The 22,251-nt window shown below is 36.0% G+C and overlaps 3 protein-coding genes across 6 annotated transcripts in view; 1 reads left to right on the top strand and 2 right to left on the bottom strand.

Moving 5' to 3' along the window:
• Window positions 1-11,335, bottom strand: part of pip5k1ca (phosphatidylinositol-4-phosphate 5-kinase, type I, gamma a) — a 31,195-nt gene extending 19,860 nt beyond the window's left edge. For all 3 annotated transcript variants that reach the window (XM_084115973.1, XM_084115974.1, XM_084115975.1), the window contains exon 1: window positions 11,028-11,335. In XM_084115973.1, coding sequence (XP_083972099.1) covers window positions 11,028-11,139 — 112 coding nt within the window. In that variant the 5' untranslated portion in view covers window positions 11,140-11,335. The remainder of the gene's footprint in view (window positions 1-11,027) is intronic.
• Window positions 11,336-13,830: 2,495 nt separating this feature from the next.
• On the bottom strand, window positions 13,831-18,342 carry gpx4a (glutathione peroxidase 4a). Of its 2 annotated transcripts, none has more exons than XM_084116862.1 (7): window positions 18,191-18,342; window positions 16,836-16,930; window positions 15,503-15,647; window positions 15,275-15,426; window positions 14,514-14,538; window positions 14,331-14,390; window positions 13,831-14,191 (listed from the first exon to the last, which is right to left on the bottom strand). In XM_084116862.1, the coding sequence occupies exons 1-7, from the start codon at window positions 18,254-18,256 to the stop codon at window positions 14,159-14,161; spliced, it is 576 nt and encodes a 191-aa protein (XP_083972988.1). In that variant the 5' UTR covers window positions 18,257-18,342; the 3' UTR covers window positions 13,831-14,158. The 2 variants fall into 2 exon arrangements, with proteins under 2 accessions (XP_083972988.1, XP_083972989.1); XM_084116863.1 differs by lacking the exon at window positions 18,191-18,342 and adding an exon at window positions 17,104-17,348.
• A 220-nt stretch (window positions 18,343-18,562) lies between these two features.
• Window positions 18,563-22,251, top strand: part of polr2eb (RNA polymerase II, I and III subunit E, b) — a 4,302-nt gene continuing 613 nt past the window's right edge. Inside the window, exons 1-7 of the mRNA XM_084116861.1 lie at window positions 18,563-19,051; window positions 19,222-19,396; window positions 19,519-19,634; window positions 20,835-20,915; window positions 20,999-21,057; window positions 21,195-21,273; window positions 21,357-21,432. Of these exons, the coding sequence (XP_083972987.1) occupies window positions 18,995-19,051; window positions 19,222-19,396; window positions 19,519-19,634; window positions 20,835-20,915; window positions 20,999-21,057; window positions 21,195-21,273; window positions 21,357-21,422 (633 nt within the window). The 5' untranslated portion in view covers window positions 18,563-18,994 and the 3' untranslated portion in view covers window positions 21,423-21,432. The remainder of the gene's footprint in view (window positions 19,052-19,221; window positions 19,397-19,518; window positions 19,635-20,834; window positions 20,916-20,998; window positions 21,058-21,194; window positions 21,274-21,356; window positions 21,433-22,251) is intronic.

The following is a 22,251-nucleotide window of genomic DNA, read 5'->3' as shown; positions in this document are numbered from 1 at the left end:
TTGTTCGCTGATGTTAGGTTTGGCCTCAGTTCAAGCTGGAGTGCAAACATGCTGTAGGATTTCTGCTATACTCCACTAGCCAGGGTCGACCGCACATCTAATAAAGACCAGCAAAAATGTGCTTTTTATTTATAGGTAAAGAAGAAAAGACAGAAAATGACTGAGATTTAAACTGCCTACTTGAGACAGTGTCTGAGCATATGTGCTAACCGCTAAGCTACATATTTGATACACAAAATGTATAAACTGTTAAAAGTGGTTACAAACATCAAGGTTCAGAAACTGATTTTGTGGAAGGGAAAATGTGTTAAACAGAGCTTTAGGGGAATATTATTTTTTAGCTAAAACACTACAAACATTACCTTAAACTAGCCTAAAGTTAGCCTCGCCTTGAGTTAGCCTAGCATTGAGTTACTCAAGACTACACTTTTATATATTCTATTATGAAATGATGTTCAGACACTTCTATGTCAAGCCATAATTAACTTAAAAAACTTTTAAAACATGGGTAAGAGCTCAAAACATCTCCAGTGCTAATGAATTAGCATAACACCTCCTGAAATTCCATATGCTTTGGGTAGGTGTGATCACAGCCAGCTCAAAATGGACTTGAAATGAAGAACTTGAGACAGAATCTTTGAGGTGTCACCTGACACCTCAAGCTAACATTAATTATATGAGACTAAATTTACCCAAGATTTAGCATGTATATGCTAATCTGGGTGAATGATATCACATGGTATGATGGCAAAAATCGAAATACATGAAAACCATGACATATGAACAACTGCTCATAATCTGGTAAAACAGAACTGTATAAAGCAAACCAAAGGAAACAAGAGATTATACTGTAAACCTACCAGTAAGGCCACAAAACCATTTTCTTTGTTCACTTCTGATCTGAGAGATGAAAACAAAACCAAGTTCCTCTTGCAAATTTCATTTAAGTAACACGCCATTAGTGTTGTTTTTGGTGGCCTGTTTTAATTTTAGTTTTAGTCTAGTCTTTGTGTCAGGCTGTCATTTTAGTTTTTATTAGTTTTAGTCACATTCATACTCTTTTTAGTCTAGTCAAGTTTTAGTCGACGAAAACTGATGACATTTTAGTCTAGTTTTAGTCAATGAAAATTGTATTTTAGTCTCTTTTTAGTAATGCGATTCTATTTAACCCAGTCAATATAGAATTTCAAACAAGGCTATCTTATAGGCTATTTAGTAGGCCTATATTTAGGGCTGTGACGGTGGCAGGTTTTTTTTTACCACCGCGGTAATGGACCAACTACCGGCGGTGGCTGGGGGGTTATTTAAAAAAAAAAAAAACTCGTTTTATATTTCCACACAAAGATGCGTGATATACACTCTGCGCTTTGAGAGGGATGTGGGACACGAGCAGGAAAACACGAAGATATCGATCTCTTTATGATATCTTCGTGTTTTCTACTTGATGTAAATTGGTCTGAAGAGCGAATTTTATCCTCCACAAGGGTGAAATATTTAGGCTATGTTTGAGATTGCGCTGCCAGAGAAAGTGAAACTAAAAATCACCCGCGCGTGTGAAACGCGCTTTACAACTAAACTTGACGCGCCTATGTCTAATATAACAAGCACTGTGTTAAAAAGAATTTGACATGCAAGTACAAATGTAGGCTATCTGTCCTACAGCGTTTTTCTACTTTACCACAGTAAAGAATACGAATAGGCCTAATTAAAAGCGAACCAAGAAACGTTTATAATCCCTTTATAAAATGGGTGAGATGTGAGTGAAGATTTGGGAAAAGAAACAAGAGATTCCATGCAGGGATGAGTCACGATTTTTGGATATTCGATTAGTTTATTTAATTATAGAATATCGAATAGGTTGTGCGATTATTCTCTAAAATAAAATCTCCATGTTCTGGTGCTGATGCGGTGACACGTTCATGTAACCAAAGATGCTGCCAATAACATACAGCTGTCACAAAGAACCGGCAAAAGTAATGATTATGAATGTGTCAAATATATCAATGAGACATTTTAATGGAATAACTAATGGAGTAATATATTGTTAAATTCGCTGATAATCGGGTGACCAGATCGCCATCCAGAATTTAAAGCCGACAAAGCTATGGGTTCACGCACAACTCTCTCATTCGTCGTGACGTTATAACATTTCGTCTCGTCTCGTTTTGGTCAACGAAAATGAAGAGACATTTTAGCATAGTTTTTATTTTTTAAACCACATTTAGTCTCGTTTTTATTCGTCAACGATATTGCATTATACATGTATTTTAGTTATCGTCACATGACCAGCATTTACGTCTAGTCTCGTCTCGTTTTCGTCAGGTGATAACGGTTCGTTGACGACAATATTTCGTCATAATTTTCGTTGACGAAAGCAACACTACACGCCATTCAACAGATGCTTTTATTCAAAGTTCATAGTTCTTAGTTATCAGACTTAAGCCCAAAGTATACTTCATTTTCATGCCTACGGATGAGGCAGAACAACAAACTACTGGAGATGCAACAACAATAGACACACTTACCAATGGATACACTTGTGTGAGGGGGTTAAATAAATACAAAGATTTTTTTTCCTCATAACTTATGGAAAAACAAAATAGCGTAAACACTAGAAGAAGAAGAACACTGGAAGAACACTACATATTGAAGAAGGCACATAAGCCATATGTAGAGACCAGAAAATCTAAAAGATTTTGGACCAGAAAGAAACCACCAAGCAACCAAACAGAACATCATACACTCTTAAAAAATAAAGGTCCTTTATTGGCAGTGCTGGGATGATTACCATTCAAAAAAAAAAAAAAAAAAAAAAATCCTCTCAATTTTCCATGTAATTATAGCCGCCTAACTAGTGGCCGTTCTTGTGTGTTCAACACCACAAAACTTCAAGACTTTCCAAACATATATAAGCAATAGGCTTTTTAGAAAGTACAACATTTTAAAGATAAAATTAGGAAGAATTTTAAAAATGAGAGAATCAGTGAATGTAATCAATAAAAAAGTAACTGTAGACTGATTACCAGTATTTTGAACATGTAATATAATCTAATTATTACAACTAATATATTTTAGGAATCTGATTACGTAATCCAGATTACATGTAATCAGATATTACCCAGCTCTGCTTTATGGATAACCCAACCTTTCCATTCTACAAAAAAGTTCTTTATAGTGCAAAAAGATTTTAAAAAATTTTTTTGTTCTATTATGAACTGACTGAAAGGTACTCTGAGGAACCAAAAATGGTTCTTCTATCTCATCATCACTGCAAAAAAAAAAACTTTTGGAACCCTTATTTTTAAGAGTGCACCACACAACAATACACTACACTTTAACAACTATTTGACAATGTTCTGGGAACCATTTACAATAGCTGTTCCGGTAACTCTTCATAAACGATGGTTGGTTACAATGCATTAAACACAAATATGTCAGTGGGGGACTCCGCGTCCTCTAGTAAAAGACACTCTACTCCTTCTGAGGTGCCGATGGGATTGAGTGTCTTCCAGTACCCTGGCCTATAAAAAGCTCCATCCTCTTCGGGACATAAGCGAGGGGGGCAAGGAATACAGAGAGACACCATTATGCAATTCTTGCTTGTTTTCCATTTCCCACCGGAGCTTGAAAACTCCCAGCAGTCTGAGCTCTTAGAATAACACGTGTTGAGGAAATAGATGGGAGTGTGCAGACAGACCTTCCCTGTTTTGCAAAGCGATATCAGCGAGCAAAACACTATTATACAGCTTTGAGTATCGCCTAGGGTTTGATTATATATGCATCTCATGGGATGTTATGTGTATAGACCGAGAAAGCCATGTCTGCATTTCACAGATGCTTTAATTGTGTACATTTACCACCACCACCACATGATGATACTGAAGTGGTGCTTGAGACGGTCCGTTTGGCGGTAATGAAATTGTTTTATAATTAATCTACAATATAGATATTTTCCTATCTCGGCCTTCATCTGTTCAATTCTGTTCTTAATGAGCCGAGCGAGACGGCCTCTGAACAGAACAGCAATGTATTTATCATTCAGACGGGTCGAAGCAGGAGCAATCATTGTGTTACTACATGTAAAGAGTAATATTATTGCTCATAGTTAAAAGCTTTGATCTTTATAAAAGATACCGTTTACTGCACTTTGTTATTCTTCTAATTACTGACCTACTGCAGTTAACTCTTTCCCCGCCATCGACGGACATTTCCGGCTTTCCGTGTTTTCACTGTTGTACTGTAGGGGCGCTATGACACACCTTCTGAAAGAGTACTGAATCTCCTGATCAAAACACAGGCGTAGAAGAAGCAGAAACAAGCGATGTCATATGTAATCATATGCATATGTAAAATAACGCGATCACCAACATTAAACAGCATATACATCTACACTGTAAAAAATTAAACCGTGATTTTTACGGTAAAAAAACGGCAGCTCTGGTTGCTAGTACTTTACCGTCAAAAATACGGTAGCAACGTTATTGGTTTTACAGACTTAACTTAAAATTTACAGTAATAAACCGTAATTCATTATCTGATATAATGTGAATTTAACGTTCTATTGAAGTATTAATATCTATTTTGTATCATTGTAATGCACTGATAACCACAAATCACAGCATTGATGAGAGTCACATGATCAATCAAAGCTCATCACAAGCAGCTCTTCCACAAGAAATGTAGTACTAATATAATAGAAGCTGCACAGTGTCATTCACACAAACATTAAACACCATCATGGTAACACACATGAAATTTTAAAAATGCAATAAACATTAATTTAACAGCATTAAATGTAACATAAAACCCTAATGTACATAACTGATTAGAACAAACTAAGAAAACTATGAAGAAACATAGTTATTTTAACAAAAAATAGATCAAATGTGAAGTGTCACGCAGGAAATTGTGGGAATGTCAATTTATGGGTTTTCACTGTAAATTATACAATACAATAGTTGTTGTTCTTTTTCACTTTCAAAAACTGTACATTTAACGGTATTTTACAGTAAAATTACATTACATGTACCATTAGATCTATCACAGTTATTTACCGTATATAGTACGGAAACTTTCTGTTAACCAATTAACAGTTTTTCACTGTAGCATTTTTACAATCTTTTACCGTTAAAATCACGATAATTTTTTACAGTGTAAACTGCCTAATGTTACTGAATGAAATGCGACCCAGGACGAGGTATAGGACTGTAAAGCTTTGGGGTGTTGATGAACTCGATCTACTCCATCTGTGTTTTGATCATCGTTCTGAATCAGATCCAGACGTAGTCTTTGACAAAAACGTGATTTTCTCAGCTTTTTGCTCAAAATGTTGCTTTTTTTATGAAACACACACATTCAAGTGTTGATTAAAAAAAAAATGCATGAAGCTAGAATAAAACAGTTTTTTTTTTTTGTTTAAACGCTGGGAGCATGTAACAGAACATTCATAGTTCACTTCCACATTGATAAATAAGGTTGATTAATTCAACTTTTCTATACATTGTAACTTAGAATTTTCGAGGCAATAAAAAAACATATATTAAAAACAGATAAATCACACATTTCTTCACACTGAAGGAAAAACCAGAGATATCCATGAATTTATACAAACTTTGCGATACTGCATTAAAAAAAACTGGACGGAAACACTAAGATGCAAATAAATACGCAAAAAAAATCCAAAATGTGCATAAAAAACTATCTCGGAAGACATGAACATAAAGTACGTCAGAAACAAATTCACTTGCAATACAGCAGAGCAAAAATAACTTATTCGAAAAAAAAGTATGCGGCTACCAACATCCTGGTGTTGTGGCGGTGAGTTTTGCACAGGCGAACAATAACAATATATTGTTATCATATTGGCTATCGGCCGATAATAGTTTTTTCTTAATTTATCGTATCCATCAAAATTGGATATTCAGCTGTGCATTGTTTCGCCTATTTGGACATTTAGATCACATTTGCCATCATCTAACGCTCAGAAAACCCAAAAAACACTAATAATTTTAAGCACAAATGTAAACATTTAATTCCATTGTGGTGAGATTTAGCAACCTTTTTGGACATAAACACTGCTAACGAACTTAATTAGACTCACTAAAATGTTATCTAATTTTAGGAACAAAACATAAAACCCCCAAAAAACAAGGGTGGATGAGTGTGTCAATGTCAGGTGAGAAAATGACTCACAGGCCATGTCATGTGATTGCATGCTCAACAGTCAGCATGTTTTCCCGGGGAGAAAACCAATGAAAACAGGAGGATGCCGAGGCAGGAGACGCCAGGGGAGTTCAGGGAGTGTTTGGATGCACTTTTAGCAATTAAAGAGAAGATGATGGGACTACAAGAGAGTATGTGACATTTACTACGAGCCAGTTACGTTGACATTTATGTCTTTGAACAACGGTAACCACAATGCAGTTTGCAAAGCTTCAACACAGATGCAAAAGAACAAACCTTGTCAACAATGAGCTGGATAAAGGTCAATCTTAAGTACGTACTACTGAACATAGGCTCTTTTTGGAGTGGATCACATTTTGTGCTCTTCAATAAGATGACTCGTGTGCGTTTACAAGAACTATCTTAAACTGATTATGTTTAATAACACAAGAAAATAATGGTATAGTTTTGTTTTGTGTATATATCTGTTTACATATACATGTTAAAAGCAGAGGAAAAACTGATCATTTGAAACGTTGCTTTCTTTCCTTTCACTGTAAAAAAGTTGCTGCCTTAAATTTTTAAGTACAATCAACTTGGATGTTTAAGTCATTTCAACTTAAAATACATTAAACTGACTTAAAAAGTATGTTGAATCTTGCATAACTTATAAAAAAGTAGATAATTGCTTAAATTATTTTGATGAGTTAAAGCAATGTTAAAACATATGTTGTCATAACTTATTGATCATATATATTTTTTTTTACAGTGTTCTGGGTTTACAGAATGAGGCGATTTTTGATGGTTATCTGCGTAGTGTGCATGTGAACGCACTCATTGACACCTCACACACAGATACGTGACTTATTAAGGGACTGTTCGTTATTTATTTAAGGGGCCACCGGAGGAGTTTTGAGATCTGTTGTCAAAAAAGACATGACCCTCCCTTCACCAGCAATAAATTTTTCTATGACCCTCCAAAATGATTGTGAAAAAAGGCATGACCCTCCCCGATAATTTATTGATTAGCCTAATTCTGTACTGGTTTGCGCTTGGCAAAGATGTTCAGATAGCCATTGTTTGTTTGTTTTTTAAACCATAAACTCTTGCTTTCTCATCTTACTAGGGCTGTAACGATAGACCAAACCTACGATTCGGCTCGTATCACGATTTTTGATTTTAGATTTGAAAAAAAAATCATGTTTTCGGTGCTGATGCGGTGTGACTCGTTCAACATGTGGGTGACGTTGCGAATAAAGCATCTAAAAGCTGTCACAAAGAACCGGCAAAAGTAATGATTATTAATATGTCAAATATAGCTAGGAGACATTTTAATTGTTTATTAATAAACAAGTGTTTTCTGTGTCTACTGCAAAGATGAAGTTGACGATGCGTCGCGATCTTCTCAGAACGCGCCAGAAGGAAATGCACATTTCATAAGCAGAAAGCAGTCTGTTTTCCTTCGTTTTGAATTGTTCTGTTTAAAAGTAGTCATTTCAAGCGTTCTATATATTTCTCAGGTCTGTGAGGCAAGTAGCATAGCCTACCTTACGCTGAGTTTCGGTTCATTTATGAGACAAGAGTCCAGTTCACTCGCCCGCGCCTCCGTGTCATGAGTAGGGGAGAGCGCGGGGCACAACCTAACGCGGGGTTAGTTGTAACACGCTTGTTTTAAATACTTCCGCACATGCTTGGATGACGAAACTTTGTGTATTTACTAGTTGCCATATCAACACTATATAGAAAAAAAATTCCGCCAAAATTATATATTTTTTGGAAGATATCCATAGACATTTATTAAACCATAGCAAAAGTAAATTTCTTACTTAAGTTCATTTTTCTTCTCTATTTTTTGTGTTTATTTAAAATAAGACAAATCTGATATTATTTTAATCTCCAATATGTTATTTAACAGTTGAGATAGTTATTTAATGCTTCGCTAACTAGCAGAAGACACTAGCAGGGTTTAAATCCCAGTTGTGCAGGCGGGGGCATGTTGTAACACTGCGTTACAATGTGCCCCTATTAGAAATATGCTATTATATTCTATACTTTTATTAATTTTATTGAGAAAACGTGAGAAAAAGGTGAATAAAGACTGAGAGTCAATGTTCAAAAATGACTAATTATTTATTTGTTTTGAACTATGTTGTAGCTGTGTTTTCATGTGTTTGTAGTCAAAACTCCAAAATTAGTTTATATTTAATTATTAAAAATTGCCATTATTTTATATGAAAAAGTTTTTTAATTGTATTTTATTTAGAAAATATTTTAGTTTGTTTTGTATATTTTTTTTATTAGATCAGATAACATTTTAAGCTGCCATATGGTCATGTTACAATGTGCCCCACACATGGTACAATGTACCCCACCTATGGGGCATGTTGTCACATTTCACTTCCATTCTTTCAGGGTATGTCAAGAAAAAAGTATATAGGCCTACTGTATTAATAAAACAAAGCCACATAATTGTACTAGACATGTGGGAAATTAATGTGGGGAAAAAAAATACTCTGAACCATAAGTTTGTGCCCCGCTCTCCCCTATCTATTTTCAACTATATTTAGACTACTTCTTATTTATTAAATCCAGATGAAACATTGATTAAAATTAAGATAAAATTAATTAAAAAACGAAATTCACTTTAAAGAAAGGCTTTGTGCTTTCTGTTTGAGGTCTCTGTGAAATTTTTAAAGTCGCTTCAGAGCAGTCATGACCCGTAATGGAGAACTGTCACGTCCGTAACATTGTTTTTTTGTTTTGTTTTGTTTTTCACATAAATGCGAACGCTAAAAATAAAATTAAAATAATATAATATTTTATGTTCTGTGGAGGCCGATCTTTATTCATCCGATGGGTATATAGCCTATATTTGGTTTGCACAGTGTAATTTATAGAATTACTAAAAAATATTTTGCCACATATGTATTTCCCTCATATTAAATATAAAACGCATGTGTAGACTGATATTTTTCTAATGTCTTGACTCCTTTCAGACGTTTCAAAATATTGGTATTAAATGCATTTTCTGAGAATTTTTATTTTAAGTTTTGACTGCAAATGTCACGTCCATAACACTGGAATCGCCCAATTTTAACGAATTTATCCTTAACTAGTTTTTGTGGTGTAGGTCTATGTATTTTATGTTAACTTAAATAATACTAATAGTAATTTAAAGATGTGGTAGCCCTACATCTTACACATCGTGGAAACAAAATAAGAATGGAAACTAAAATATGCAGTATCGCCCTACAGCGCACATTCTATCAGCTGCAGTTCTGTCGCCTCAGTCCCTACTGTTAAACTCGACGTACGTTCACACATAGATGCAGCGGTAGAGTTACACTCACAGGACACTGTGCACTTAACAAAAGTTCATTATTTGCTCGTGCTTTAAAGCTTTGCCGGGTAAACATTTCTTTGGCATTCTGTTCTGACATGATGCACTTTTTCTAAGCGCGAACTGAAGTGCACGCGCACTGTCAAACAGCGCCAAACTGGATTTTTGTTGGGTCAGACCCATCTGATATCGAAGGGGAGCTGATAACGCGAGATCAACATGGAGCTAAATGGAAAAAAAAAATAGCACCAAACAAGCCACTTTGAAATGTTGCTGTTTTAATGAATATAAAAGTTGGGTGACCCTCCCCCTAGACTAAAAAAAGTTGGATGACCCTCCCCTCAACAAAGAATAAAAAGACATGACCCTCCCCTATTTTCCTCCGGTGGCCCCTTCCATAAATACCGAACGGTCCCTAACAGCAGAAAAAACGCAAATGGGGAACCAAGAAGAAAATAGCACATTCTCTTAGAAACAAGAGTGTATTTGATAAATAAAGTAACTCTGTTATGAAAGTGAAAAAATGAAATTATCAGATTTAACCAAGTGTAAGGCTCAACAAGGATTTTTTTTGTGTGTGTATTTGTTAATATACCATGGCATACAGTGGGGTACAAAATCAAATTTAAATTTGAAAAAAATATAAAAAAATATAAACAAAAAGTTTAAGACATAAATTAAGAAATATTTAAGATTATTTCAAATTTAAGACTGCACTATTTCTAGGTCACTAAGATTTGTATTGTACAAAATACCAAATTATTTTCCATATATAGACATATATATATATATATATATATATATATATATATATATATATATATATATATATATATGGAAAATAATTTGGTATTTTGTACAATACAAATAAATAACAAAAATGCTAAATTGAAGTGAAAAAAAAAGGCTAAATAACAATTTACCATCATTACACCAAGGTGACACCACAGTACTTTTTTTCATACATTTTTTTCTAAGACATACTAAGCTATTGTACACACTCAAATAAATTAAGGAAGAAAAAGGACATTAATAAATCATTCTGAAAACTGTAAAATGCCATCTAGTCTACAAAATACATTTTATGCATTCAAATTTGCATATGCAATAAACATTTATTCTCAACTGATGCAATACAAGCCTTTACCCCATTTCTCACCTGAAACCCCCATCATCCCATCTGTCATCTACCCAGTGTCCCTGCTATGCTGATGGCTAGCGAGCTGATTCTGGTTTTAACCCGTCATATCAAACCATCCACCTGACAACAACATGCCCATAAAACTATATAGCCTATTATAATAGCACAGTACACTCTCTCTCTATGGCTGCATGAGAATCCCAACAATCTGATGCAGGAATGATATATCACATGCATCAGTGTCCCTTCTCCATGCATGAATGCTAGTCTTGCTAGCTCTATCCCAAGTGTATCCCAGCCACCCATGAATCAATCAGATGAGATTGCATGAACCGAAGTCTTTTTAAACCCCTCTATCGAATCAAACCCCGAGTGGTTAGTTACCCGCATCCCCGTCGTCTGTCGTCCCCGCGTCATCGGATGATGCTGCCCCGGATAACGGACTCCCATCCCCGGCCTCACACAGGCTGGCCGCCCCTTCAGCCTCCACTTCCATTCAAAATCCCGGGATGAATACTCTGAGCGAGAGCGCTGGCAACCGATGATAGCGAATATTTCAATCTATACACAGCTTTCTGGGGCCTTTATATTAATATATGGATCTGAATAACTGACAAAAAATAATGTGAGAGATTGAGGACTGTTCCTGCGCGTCGTGGTCCTCCAGACCTCTCCTCTGAGCTGTCAAGCACAGGATTGGGATGTTCGATTCGCGAACGAATCGTTCATTTGAACAGACTGAATGGTTCAATTGAACCGATTTGGAAAGCCACGAACAAATCATATTGGGCTGGTTTTGGTGTTTGTCTGTCAGCCTATGGTAACTTGGTACTGAAAATAAAGGAATTCTGAAAGAAATTACGATTACTGATTATTAGTTTTTTTTACCGCAGTAACTGTAACTAATGTGGTATTTTGACGAAAACTATTATATTTTGCCAGACAACTTTTGACACATCTGATTGAACAAAATATTAGTGATAAACAGTGGAGAACACGATTATTTGAAACATTGTTGATTGTTTGAACTGGTTCATTAACGCGAATCGAATGAATCGATTCGTAAAAATGAATCTCACTTCCCTACACGAGCTGCTGGGTGTTTTGATGAGGCTGCTGCTGCTCTCTGTTGGTGAATCACTATAATATTCCAATAGCGTTGTTTTCACTGTTATGGTTGTACCTACAAAATATTAATTAGTGTTCAGTGAATTCTCCATTTGCTTTAAATGAAGCAGTCAGCATATATAATACAAATGTTATTGTAAATGCAATTCTCTTAAATGTTCTTATTATATTAGAGAATTATTGTCTCACAGAGGTGGACAAAGTACATGACTTCCTTACTGGAGAATTGAGTGAAAGTACAGATACTACTGGTCAAATATTACTCTGTTACAAGTAAAAGTTGTAAAGACCGATTTTTACTAAAAGTACAGAAGTACTCATTTTTAAAGGAGCCATATGTAAGATTGTGGCCAAAACTGGTACTGCAATCACTTTCAAATGACTGTAGAGCGGTGTACATACAGCTCCTTTAAAAGAACTTAAGTATCAAAAGTAAAAAGTAAAGGTCTATGCATTGTTTTATTTTTGTTGCATTTTTGTATGTAATACTTACAGTACCTTATGCCTCTGAATCTATGCGATATACCTACCCTCATATCAATATCAAATTTATTTCTAGAACACAGTGGGATTGAATGTGAGATTGAATAAGTGCACTCAATAACGTCCACAATGGTTTTGGACACCATAAAAATAGTGCCCTATTTAAAGTTTTTTGGCTTTTAGTATGAATATGTTAGCCTTACTGTTATCTATAAGCTAGTGTGCTCCAAAACAATGACAAAATTCGCATTTAGAAGACCAAACCCAACGTTGAAAATGAAAATCAGGTTGATGTCAGAATCCAACATCAGACTGACGTTAATCTACAACGTTGGACAGATGTTGTATTGGGGTTGAAAATGAAAATCGGGTTGACGTCAGAAACCAACATCAGTCGGGTTCTGATGTCAACCCGACTTTCATTTCCAACCAAAATCCAACGTCTGTACGACTTTGGATGTTGACGTCAATCCGATGTCGGGTTCTGACGTCAACCCAACATTCCTTTCCAACCAAAATCCAACGTCTGTCCGATTTGGATGTTGACGTCAATCCGACGTCGGGTTCTGACGTCAACCCAACATTCCTTTCCAACCAAAATCCAACTTCTGTCCGACTTTGGATGTTGACGTCAATCTGACATCAATCTAACGTCGGGTTCTGACGTCAACCCAACTTTCCTTTCCAACCAAAATCCAACGTCTGTCCGATTTGGATGTTGACGTCAATCCGACGTCGGGTTCTGACGTCAACCCAACATTCCTTTCCAACCAAAATCCAACTTCTGTCCGACTTTGGATGTTGACGTCAATCTGACATCAATCTAACGTCGGGTTCTGACGTCAACCCAACTTTCCTTTCCAACCAAAATCCAACGTCTGTCCGATTTGGATGTTGACGTCAATCCGACGTCGGGTTCTGACGTCAACCCAACATTCCTTTCCAACCAAAATCCAACTTCTGTCCGACTTTGGATGTTGACGTCAATCTGACATCAATCTAACGTCGGGTTCTGACGTCAACCCAACTTTCCTTTCCAACCAAAATCCAACGTCTGTCCGACTTTGGATGGTGACGTCAATCCGACGTCATGTTCTGACGTCAACCCGACTTTCATTTCCAACCCAAATCCAACGTCTCAAATCCAACCCAAATCCAAACTGCAACCCCTGCAACCAAAATCATCCCCTGACTGACATTACTACTTTCTACTCAAGGATCTTGACAGAAATGTAGTGGAGTAAAAAGTACGATATTTGTCTTTCAAATGTAGTGAAGTTAAAGTAAAAAGTTTCCAGAAAAAATTATACTCAAGTAAAGTACAGATACTCAAAAAGTGTACTTAAGTACAGTACTCAAGTAAATGTTACTGTCCACTTCTGTCTCAGTGATGACTTTTCAGTTTTCCAAGGCAATCATATATAAAACATTTCAAGCTCACTGCACGGTTATTATAGTTAACCAAAACAAACAATACAATTTTTGCTAGTTGCCAAAGCAACATTTCACATTTTCATTTCGGTCAAGTTGATGTAAATAAACTGGCTCACTGATACCAACAAATCACATTCACAAATTTTAAAATCAATTTCTTTGCGTTTATTAAGAAATGTTATGACAACATGATTAGCGCTGAAGAAATGTACATATTTTCATGTAAAAGCCCTGGGGCAGTTTAAGGACAGGGGTGTCTCTCCAGACTGACGGCTGGCCACTGATGATGCTCTCAGGAGGGGTTGCACGCCAAATGCATCAGGTCTGTTTTTTCCTCAAGACGGGTTTCCAAACAAACCATCATTATTCCATGAGATGACATCACTGATTCCCAGCTGTCAGTCGGGGAGAATGAGGAGGGGGGGGGCAGGGCAGCGTGGGGTCATCTGACACTCAGCTAATGATTCTCCTTAGAGATATTTGGGCAGATCCTTCTCCACCACCTGAAAAAGAAATATCTGATATAAATTACATATTTTGTGCCAATATCACGGTGACAATTAGATACCGTAGCTAATCGCAAACATGACCTAGTTTATGACTAAAATTAAATCAAAGATGAGTAGAAACTGAACAACGTACGCTTGGATTCTGCAGTGGAGAATATCTCTTCACAACCTGGCCTTCACGGTCAATAAGGAACTGAAAATAAAACAAAAACATATTGATTTTAAGGATTTATTTCAAAGAAGCCACAAAATATTTAACTATTTAACATACAAGATTTAGCAACTCATAAAACTAATAAAGGAAAAATGCACATACCTTTGTGAAATTCCATTTGATGCCACTATAATGGAATACAAACAACCGTCAATAGACATTTAAATATATTTTTTTAGAATGCATCAGCTCTTTTAAAGGTTTAGTTCACCCAAAAATGAAAAGTCTGTCATTAATTACTCATCCTCATGTCGTTCCAAACCTGAAAGACTTTTGTTCTATCTTCCGAACACAAATGAAGATCTTTTTGATGAAATCTGAGAGCTTTCTGTCCCTCCATTGACAGTACGCAACTACCACTTTGACTCTTCAAAAAGTTAATAAATAGATCGTAAAACTATTCCATATGAATCGAGCGGTTTAGTCCAAATTTTCTGAAGAGACTAGATTGAATTTACCATTCTAAACTCTTCCGAGAGTTGTCATGCCAGAAATTCTGTCACTATTTATTCGCCCTCATGTCGTTCTAAACCTGTAGCGCTCTCTTTCTTCTGTTGAACAGTAAACAAGATTTTCTGAAGATTGTTGGAAACCAAACAGTTTCAGTTCCCATTGACTACTACGTATTGTACGGACAAAAAAACCCAATGGAAGTTAATAGGAACCAAAACTGTTTCTTACCGGCATTCTTCAGAATATTATCTTTTACATTCCACAGAAGAAAGAAAGTCATACAGGTTTGAAACGACATGAGAGTGAGTAGATATGACATCAATTTCAGTTTTGGCTGGACTATCCCTTGAATGATATCAAATAAGCATTTATTTAAACATAATTTACAAGTCAACTATCTGGCAACTCACTTTCCAAAGAATCCTTTTCCATTGGGTTGTTCCTTCAGCCACTTCCACAGAGGATGTGCGGTGTCGCCGTTCACGTCAATCTTACTGAACATGTCAAACTCTGCGTCGTAAGACTTGGCGAATTGCTTGATTTGGGAATTGGTTCCTGGTTCCTGAACAAAAACATATGATTTGGATCATGGTATTAATTTGATTTAAGAGCGTTAAAAACGTTTTTGCTTTCCGTACCTGGTGTCCGAACTGGTTGGATGGGAAGGCCAGGATGCGTAAACCTCTCTCAGCGTACTTGGCGTGCATCTCTGCAAACTGAGAGTAGTTTACCGGGGTTTTGCCTCACTTTGAGGCAACGTTAGTGATGATGACAACTTTCCCCCTAAAATATACAGCAAATGGGATTTTGTAAGTGTTACAAATCAGTGACCGACTGATGATACTATATCACTCCCAGACTTTCAAGTCGTTTTCGATAACACTCACGCAGAAACATACGCCTTATTGCTGGGAGAAGCATGATGAATGAAAACAATGTGTTTTAAAAACTGGCTCAAAATATGAAACATGTTTGATATCCTCCAAGTGGACAGAATTGTAGTCTGAAAATACAAAATCTGTGCCCATCATACACTATGAAATCTATAGAAGCCCATTTCCACCATATAAAATAGAAATCATGTTTTGGTAAATCATAATTATGACATAAATTTATAATTATGATGTAAAAAGTTGCAATTAGGATATAAGTCATAATTATGACACAAAAAGTGAACATTAATACATACTAAGTCAATTACAAGATAAAGTGTCAAAATTATGAGATAAAAAGTCATAATAAAAGTCAAGATTTCTGTCATAATTATAAATTTTCATCTTATAATTTTTACTTTTTGTCATGATTATGACTTTATATATCATAATTTCAACTTTTGTAACTTTTATATCATATTTATCATACTTGTGACATCTCATTTCAATTCAAATCAGAATTTTGACTTTTTATCTCATAATTTTGACTTTTTATCTCATAATTTTGACTTTGTGACTTTTTATAACATATTTATGACTTTTGTCAATTTCAACTCAATTCATCTCATAATTTCAACTTTTCATCTCACAATTTCAACTTTTTGTCATAACTGTGACTATTTGTTTCATATTTATGAATTAATGTCATACTTGTGACTTTTGTCAATTTCGACTCAATTCATCTCATAATTTCAACTTTTCATCTCGCAATTTCAACTTTTTGTCATAACTGTGACTATTTGTGTCGTATTTATGACTTAGTATGTCAAACTGTGACTTTTATGTTCATTTTGACTATCAATTCATCTCATAATCTCATTTTATGATTTACCAAAACATGTGTTTTTCTCTTGTGTGGTGGAAATGGGCTTCAATAGAAATCTGTCAACTCCAATTGCCCAAAAACTGCAGACCGACTCTGACTTTCATCAGTTAGCGTCACCTCCTCCAGACTAGTTTATTTCAGCCTTGAGGCTTTATACCTCGCGATGAAATAAAAGGCAATTGTACTTCTGCCACGCTCATTTCCATCTCTCACCTGTATTTGTCCAGAGAAACTTCATTGCCATCTATATCCGTGACTGTGAAGTCATAAATGGATTTGGCCGTCTGCCAGTCCTCTAGCTGTCCAGACTGAGGGAAAAAACAAGCCGGCGTAAAGTAAACAATAGGACATATTTGAATACATTAAAAACAAACAAACATATAATTCCAACAAATTTCCATTTAAACAAATTTAATTCCAACTACAATTGAAAACCTGTTTATCCAGTGTTCACATTCATACATTTTAAAATCATTCTTACCACTGTCTGCAACACTAGGGAGAAAACAACAGCAGAGCCTAAGAAACGCATGGCTGCCTTTCAGTATTAACTACTGAAACAGCAGGCAGCGTGTTCGATCAAATCCTCTTGCTAAGTACCTTATGTTCCAGAAACATCCAGAACACTGAAAACCCCTCTTATATATAGTGCTCCAGATAAATATTAACTTGTTACGGAGGCTGTTTCTTCATTATAGGTTGAATTTTTGCTGACTTCATGCTTGTAACTCGTCTACATGCGGGGTATCTGATGGTAAATAATTTGAGGTCAAAGGTCACTGGGTGACGATCTTACACAACCTGAGAAAGCTGATAGCTTGATGTGCATGTTGGCACTCGGTCCACATATCAGATAAGACAATGATGTTCGCATTATATAAATTATACTGTTTTGCAAATGTAGTAAACATATGATATTCCATATGGATATTAACTTAGACATTGCCTTCAGGGATGGATTCATGCAACAAAGATATAATAATAATAGGATAATAATACATAAAATAATGTTTTGACACATTAATTGCAATAAAACAGCCATGAATATACTAAGTGCTTTGGCAATTGGTAATGGCATTTTGGACATGCACCAAGGTTGTGTAGTATTTTTGGACATTATGGTATATTTTATATATCAATATATCATGAATATTTGAATTTGATACATGATGCTTTTGTAGCATTTGGATAGGCTATATAATGGATACAAACATATAAAATGATCCAATACATATTTCAAATAGAAACAGACACAGACCTTATGTTTCTAGTTATGTATGCCAAAAAGAAAAATTTGAATATTCAGATTAGATTATTATTGTTGTTATTGCGCATTATTTAAATAACAGACGAGGTAACTGGCACAAAGACTAAATACATAAATACAGTGAAACTAGACTCTCATCTTGCACAATAGGACTGATTGTGTGTCTCCGTCTGTATGCTGATGATAAAACATTTACAAAAAATCCCCGTTATTATGCCGCACGTAGCTCGTATTTACCAGATTACGTAATATGATTCAGATTGGCAAATGTAAGTTACAGAAGTATTTAACTTTACGATACCATTGCACCAATGATCCCACTGCTCGATAAAGCCCCGAACAGCAAGACATGATTGATAAAACCCATTGTTTGTTCTTTACGCTTCGCAAAGTCCAGTAGTGATGACCAAATGAATCGTTCCTTTAAGTCGATTCTTTTCCAGTGAATTAGTTGTACCGGTTCAAAGAACGATTCGTTCATAAAGTATGATCCGATTGACGAACTAAAGAGGACACATGAAATTACAATAATCTCCCGTACTAATAAAATGTAATTATTCAACAATACGTACCCTTATATTTGAGCGTTTAAGTGAATGTAAGGATGCTAGGATGTTAGGGACGAAAAATGAATCAACGAATCACTTTATGAACCGGTTCTTTGATACGAACTGTTCGAAAGAACCTATTTGCTGAAATCACACGCACTTTCGACATGGAATTCCAGATACTCAGAACTGTTTCTGAAATGTTACAAAACCTACTCCCTTTTAATATTTGTTTTCAGGATAAATCGATAACGATAAAAGAGTGAAGATTAGCTGTAATGTGTTATAAAAACCCAATCTAATTTATTATCGCATTTGTTTGCTATTATTAACATGATATTATAAAATTTTGTAATAAAAGCTTCTTTATTTACAAAAAATAAAATAAAAATGTAGTGCGTATTGTTTTGTACATACGAAATCAAAGTGCGCGTTGGCGTAACGTCCGACGTCATATACACGCGCCATCAGCGGGACGCAAACGTGCAGTACAAGGCTCGAATCAGCGGTCTGTTTTGATCGAAATATTTTGTATTAATCATCTTTTTTAACGCGATATGGATGACGAGGAAGAGACTTACAGACTATGGAAAATTAGGAAAACTATAATGCAGGTAAATGAACAGCAACACAACTTGTTTAGTGTAACTTAAGCCATGCTGAGTAGACCGTTATTGTGACTCTTATTCCGATCCGCAGGAGTTTAATGCTTTATTATTACAGTACACATCCAAATAACAAAAAAATATGTAATGTTATTATTGTGTATATCGTCTCGGTGTAGCTTTGCCACGATCGTGGTTATTTGGTGACGCAAGATGAGCTGGATCAGACTCTTGATGAGTTCAGAAGCCAGTTTGGAGACAAACCCAGTGAGGGTCGACCTCGGCGAACCGACCTCACTGTCCTGGTCGCCCACAACGACGATCCAACAGACCAGATGTTTGTGTTCTTCCCTGGTATGTTGTATCTTCAACGGGAGCCCTGTTTAACCCTTCCATTAAGAACTATTGATGGATGTTTGGTATATTTCGGATGTCTAGGACTAAGTTATTCACCATATTTGTTATCTTGCTTTCAGAGGAACCAAAAGTTGGCATCAAAACCATAAAGATGTATTGTCAACGTATGCAGGAAGAAAACATCACTCGGGCCATTATTGTAGTCCAGATGGGCATGACGCCCTCCGCCAAACAGGTGAGCGAGCAAATCATATTCACTGCGACTGACGGTGGTGGTGCAGGTATGACGTCACTTTGTAGGCCAACCGACAGTTAGCATCACACTGGTTCCCTCGACAAAATCCCAAAAGGTTTTCCCATAGGCTTCTCTGTGATATTTACACGTTTTGTAAGCCTAAATGCAGTCGCCAGAAGTAAAACGCTAAAGGTAGGCTATAAACGAACTACGCCACGGTCCCACGAATTCTACGTCACCACCGCTAAGCTTCTGACAACTCTTTAAGTTTTTATCTAAAAATATTTTCCCAGAACGTTTGAATTAGTATAGTTTATAAGAGCACAATTATAAGCATACCGGGGCTGTAAAAGTGGACTGAGTTTAGGTTTTCAGCGTGATGATGTTCAATGTCCCCAACTGCCTCTGTAGTCCCATTTAGCGAGGCCTACAAAGTGATGTCATACCTGCACCACTCTATATGGAAGGTTATTAGGCTTGTTTGAGATGAGCAGAACCAATCACCAGTGATCACCGCGAGATTTATGCCAGTTAGAAATGTTCGAGTGGATTCTGCAGTCGCCTACTCTCACCTACTCTTCAGGCGAGGCACATCTCAAACAAGCCTATAAGAACGCTGCAGTGATGAATTTTTGTAGGCCATTAGAAGTTAGCATCAACCTGGCTACCTCAACAAATAACTGTTTTACATTGGCTTTTGGATTATTGCAGAAAAGAAGCTCTGTGACCAACAGAAGGTTATGATTCTTATACGTTTTGTTCATTATCATAATCTTCACAAATGAACAATTTTAATGAATTTCGATGCCTAATTATTGTCGCCAGAAGTAAATGTAGGCTATAGAGGGCAAACGTTGGGTTCTGAAACTAAAAACTCCCTTAATTTTCTTCATAGGTCAATTTGGTTTTAACAGTAACTTGTGAATAAGTTAAGACAGCCCTACTTTGAGGTTGTTAAGAATATTTCACCAATTTTTTTTTAAAGAATCGTGTTTAACAACAGAGTCAAGAGAGTCTGTGGCTGCACAGACCGATGGGTCTATGACATCAAAGTACAGCGAGAGCGATTTGCATACAGAACCACTGACTTCCAACCGATGGAACGGGAAGTGCTCAAACCGTTTCTGAGTTTTGGCCTACAAAAATGTGTTTCCTGCTATCACGCAAGATAATTAACTTGGTTTGTCTTTCAAATTTCAGTCTCTGGTAGACATGGCGCCAAAGTACATACTTGAGCAGTTTCTTCAGCAGGAGCTTCTAATCAACATTACTGAACACGAGGTGAGAAGAAACCTGCATTTTTACATGGACTTTAATTATTAGCCAGTTTTTGTGCAATGACAATGTGATTTTATTCTTTTCAGCTTGTTCCAGAGCACATAGTGATGACTAAAGAGGAAGTAACCGAGTTACTGGCACGATAGTATCCTTTTCTACCTGGAAGCATGCAGTCATGGTTCTCTGCTCACACACACACAATTGAATGGTTTACTGTAAAGCATCTGTAGTTATAGCTTTAGATCAGATACTGCTGGTTAGCCTTAACCAGCTCCTCTCCAGTAAACTAAAGGAAAGCCAGCTTCCCAGAATTCAAGCTGGGGATCCCGTCGCGCGTTACTTTGGCTTAAAAAGAGGCCAGGTGGGAAATATCTAAAGTGCAGTTTTCTTATTTTTACATCTCTGAAAATATTTGGGGTTAGTAACTTGTGCCGTGTTTTTCAGGTTGTTAAGATCATCAGACCGAGTGAAACTGCTGGACGGTACATCACATACAGATTGGTCCAGTAATGCTTGTGAAGTCAGTATTTCTGTTTTAGTTCATTAGGTTGGGAATCAAAAATCGATTTCAATTCTGGAATCGGATACTTTTACAATTTCACTTATCGATTCCTGTGTGTGTATTTTAATGTGATTTTAAAGCATTAAAGCACAAGATGTAAAAGAAAACTCAAATCTGCCTGATTGTGCATAAATACTGAATTGAGTTCATTCACATCATCTTGCACTTAAACGGAGAAATACACACAAAATTGTCAAAATATCCTCGTAAATGCATTCGGTGATGTCTTAAGTGAACAAACAGTTGAGAAAGAAAACGCATGTGTAACAGTATATTGGATCTGTGTATTCAGATCTAAAAGTGACAGCAGCCTAATAAACCCATTGGTGTCATTAATGTTAATCAAAGAACAAAATATGAAATAATAAATTTATGTATAAAAAGAACTAGCAATAGCACAAAATACAACTGATCAAAGTTCAGAAATTGAATTGAAATGTAGTTTGCTTTGCTCTTATTGTATTACTGACTGAATGCTTGCCTTTAATGTTTGAAATGTATATTGGTTAGTCTAGTTTATTAGTCAGTAGTTCTTTAGGCTGTTTTTTGTTCATGGTATTCAGCTGCAATAATGTTTTACAAAAAGACAGAATAAATATGTTTGATAACTAAGAGGCTGTTTACACAACACAGTTTAACTGAAAATATGAATTTTGGCCGTTCATTTACACAACAACAGCGTTTTGGGGACCTGAAAACTTTTGAAAACGTGTTTCAAAGTGCAAGTTTTTGAAAAATATACCATCATCGTCTCCTTGTAAACTACAAAAACGTGAA

This window comes from Abramis brama (assembly GCF_963993115.1).
Source record: "Abramis brama genome assembly, chromosome: 6".
Taxonomy (NCBI): Eukaryota; Metazoa; Chordata; class Actinopteri; order Cypriniformes; family Leuciscidae; genus Abramis; species Abramis brama.
This window is presented reverse-complemented; position numbering and strand designations above follow the sequence as displayed.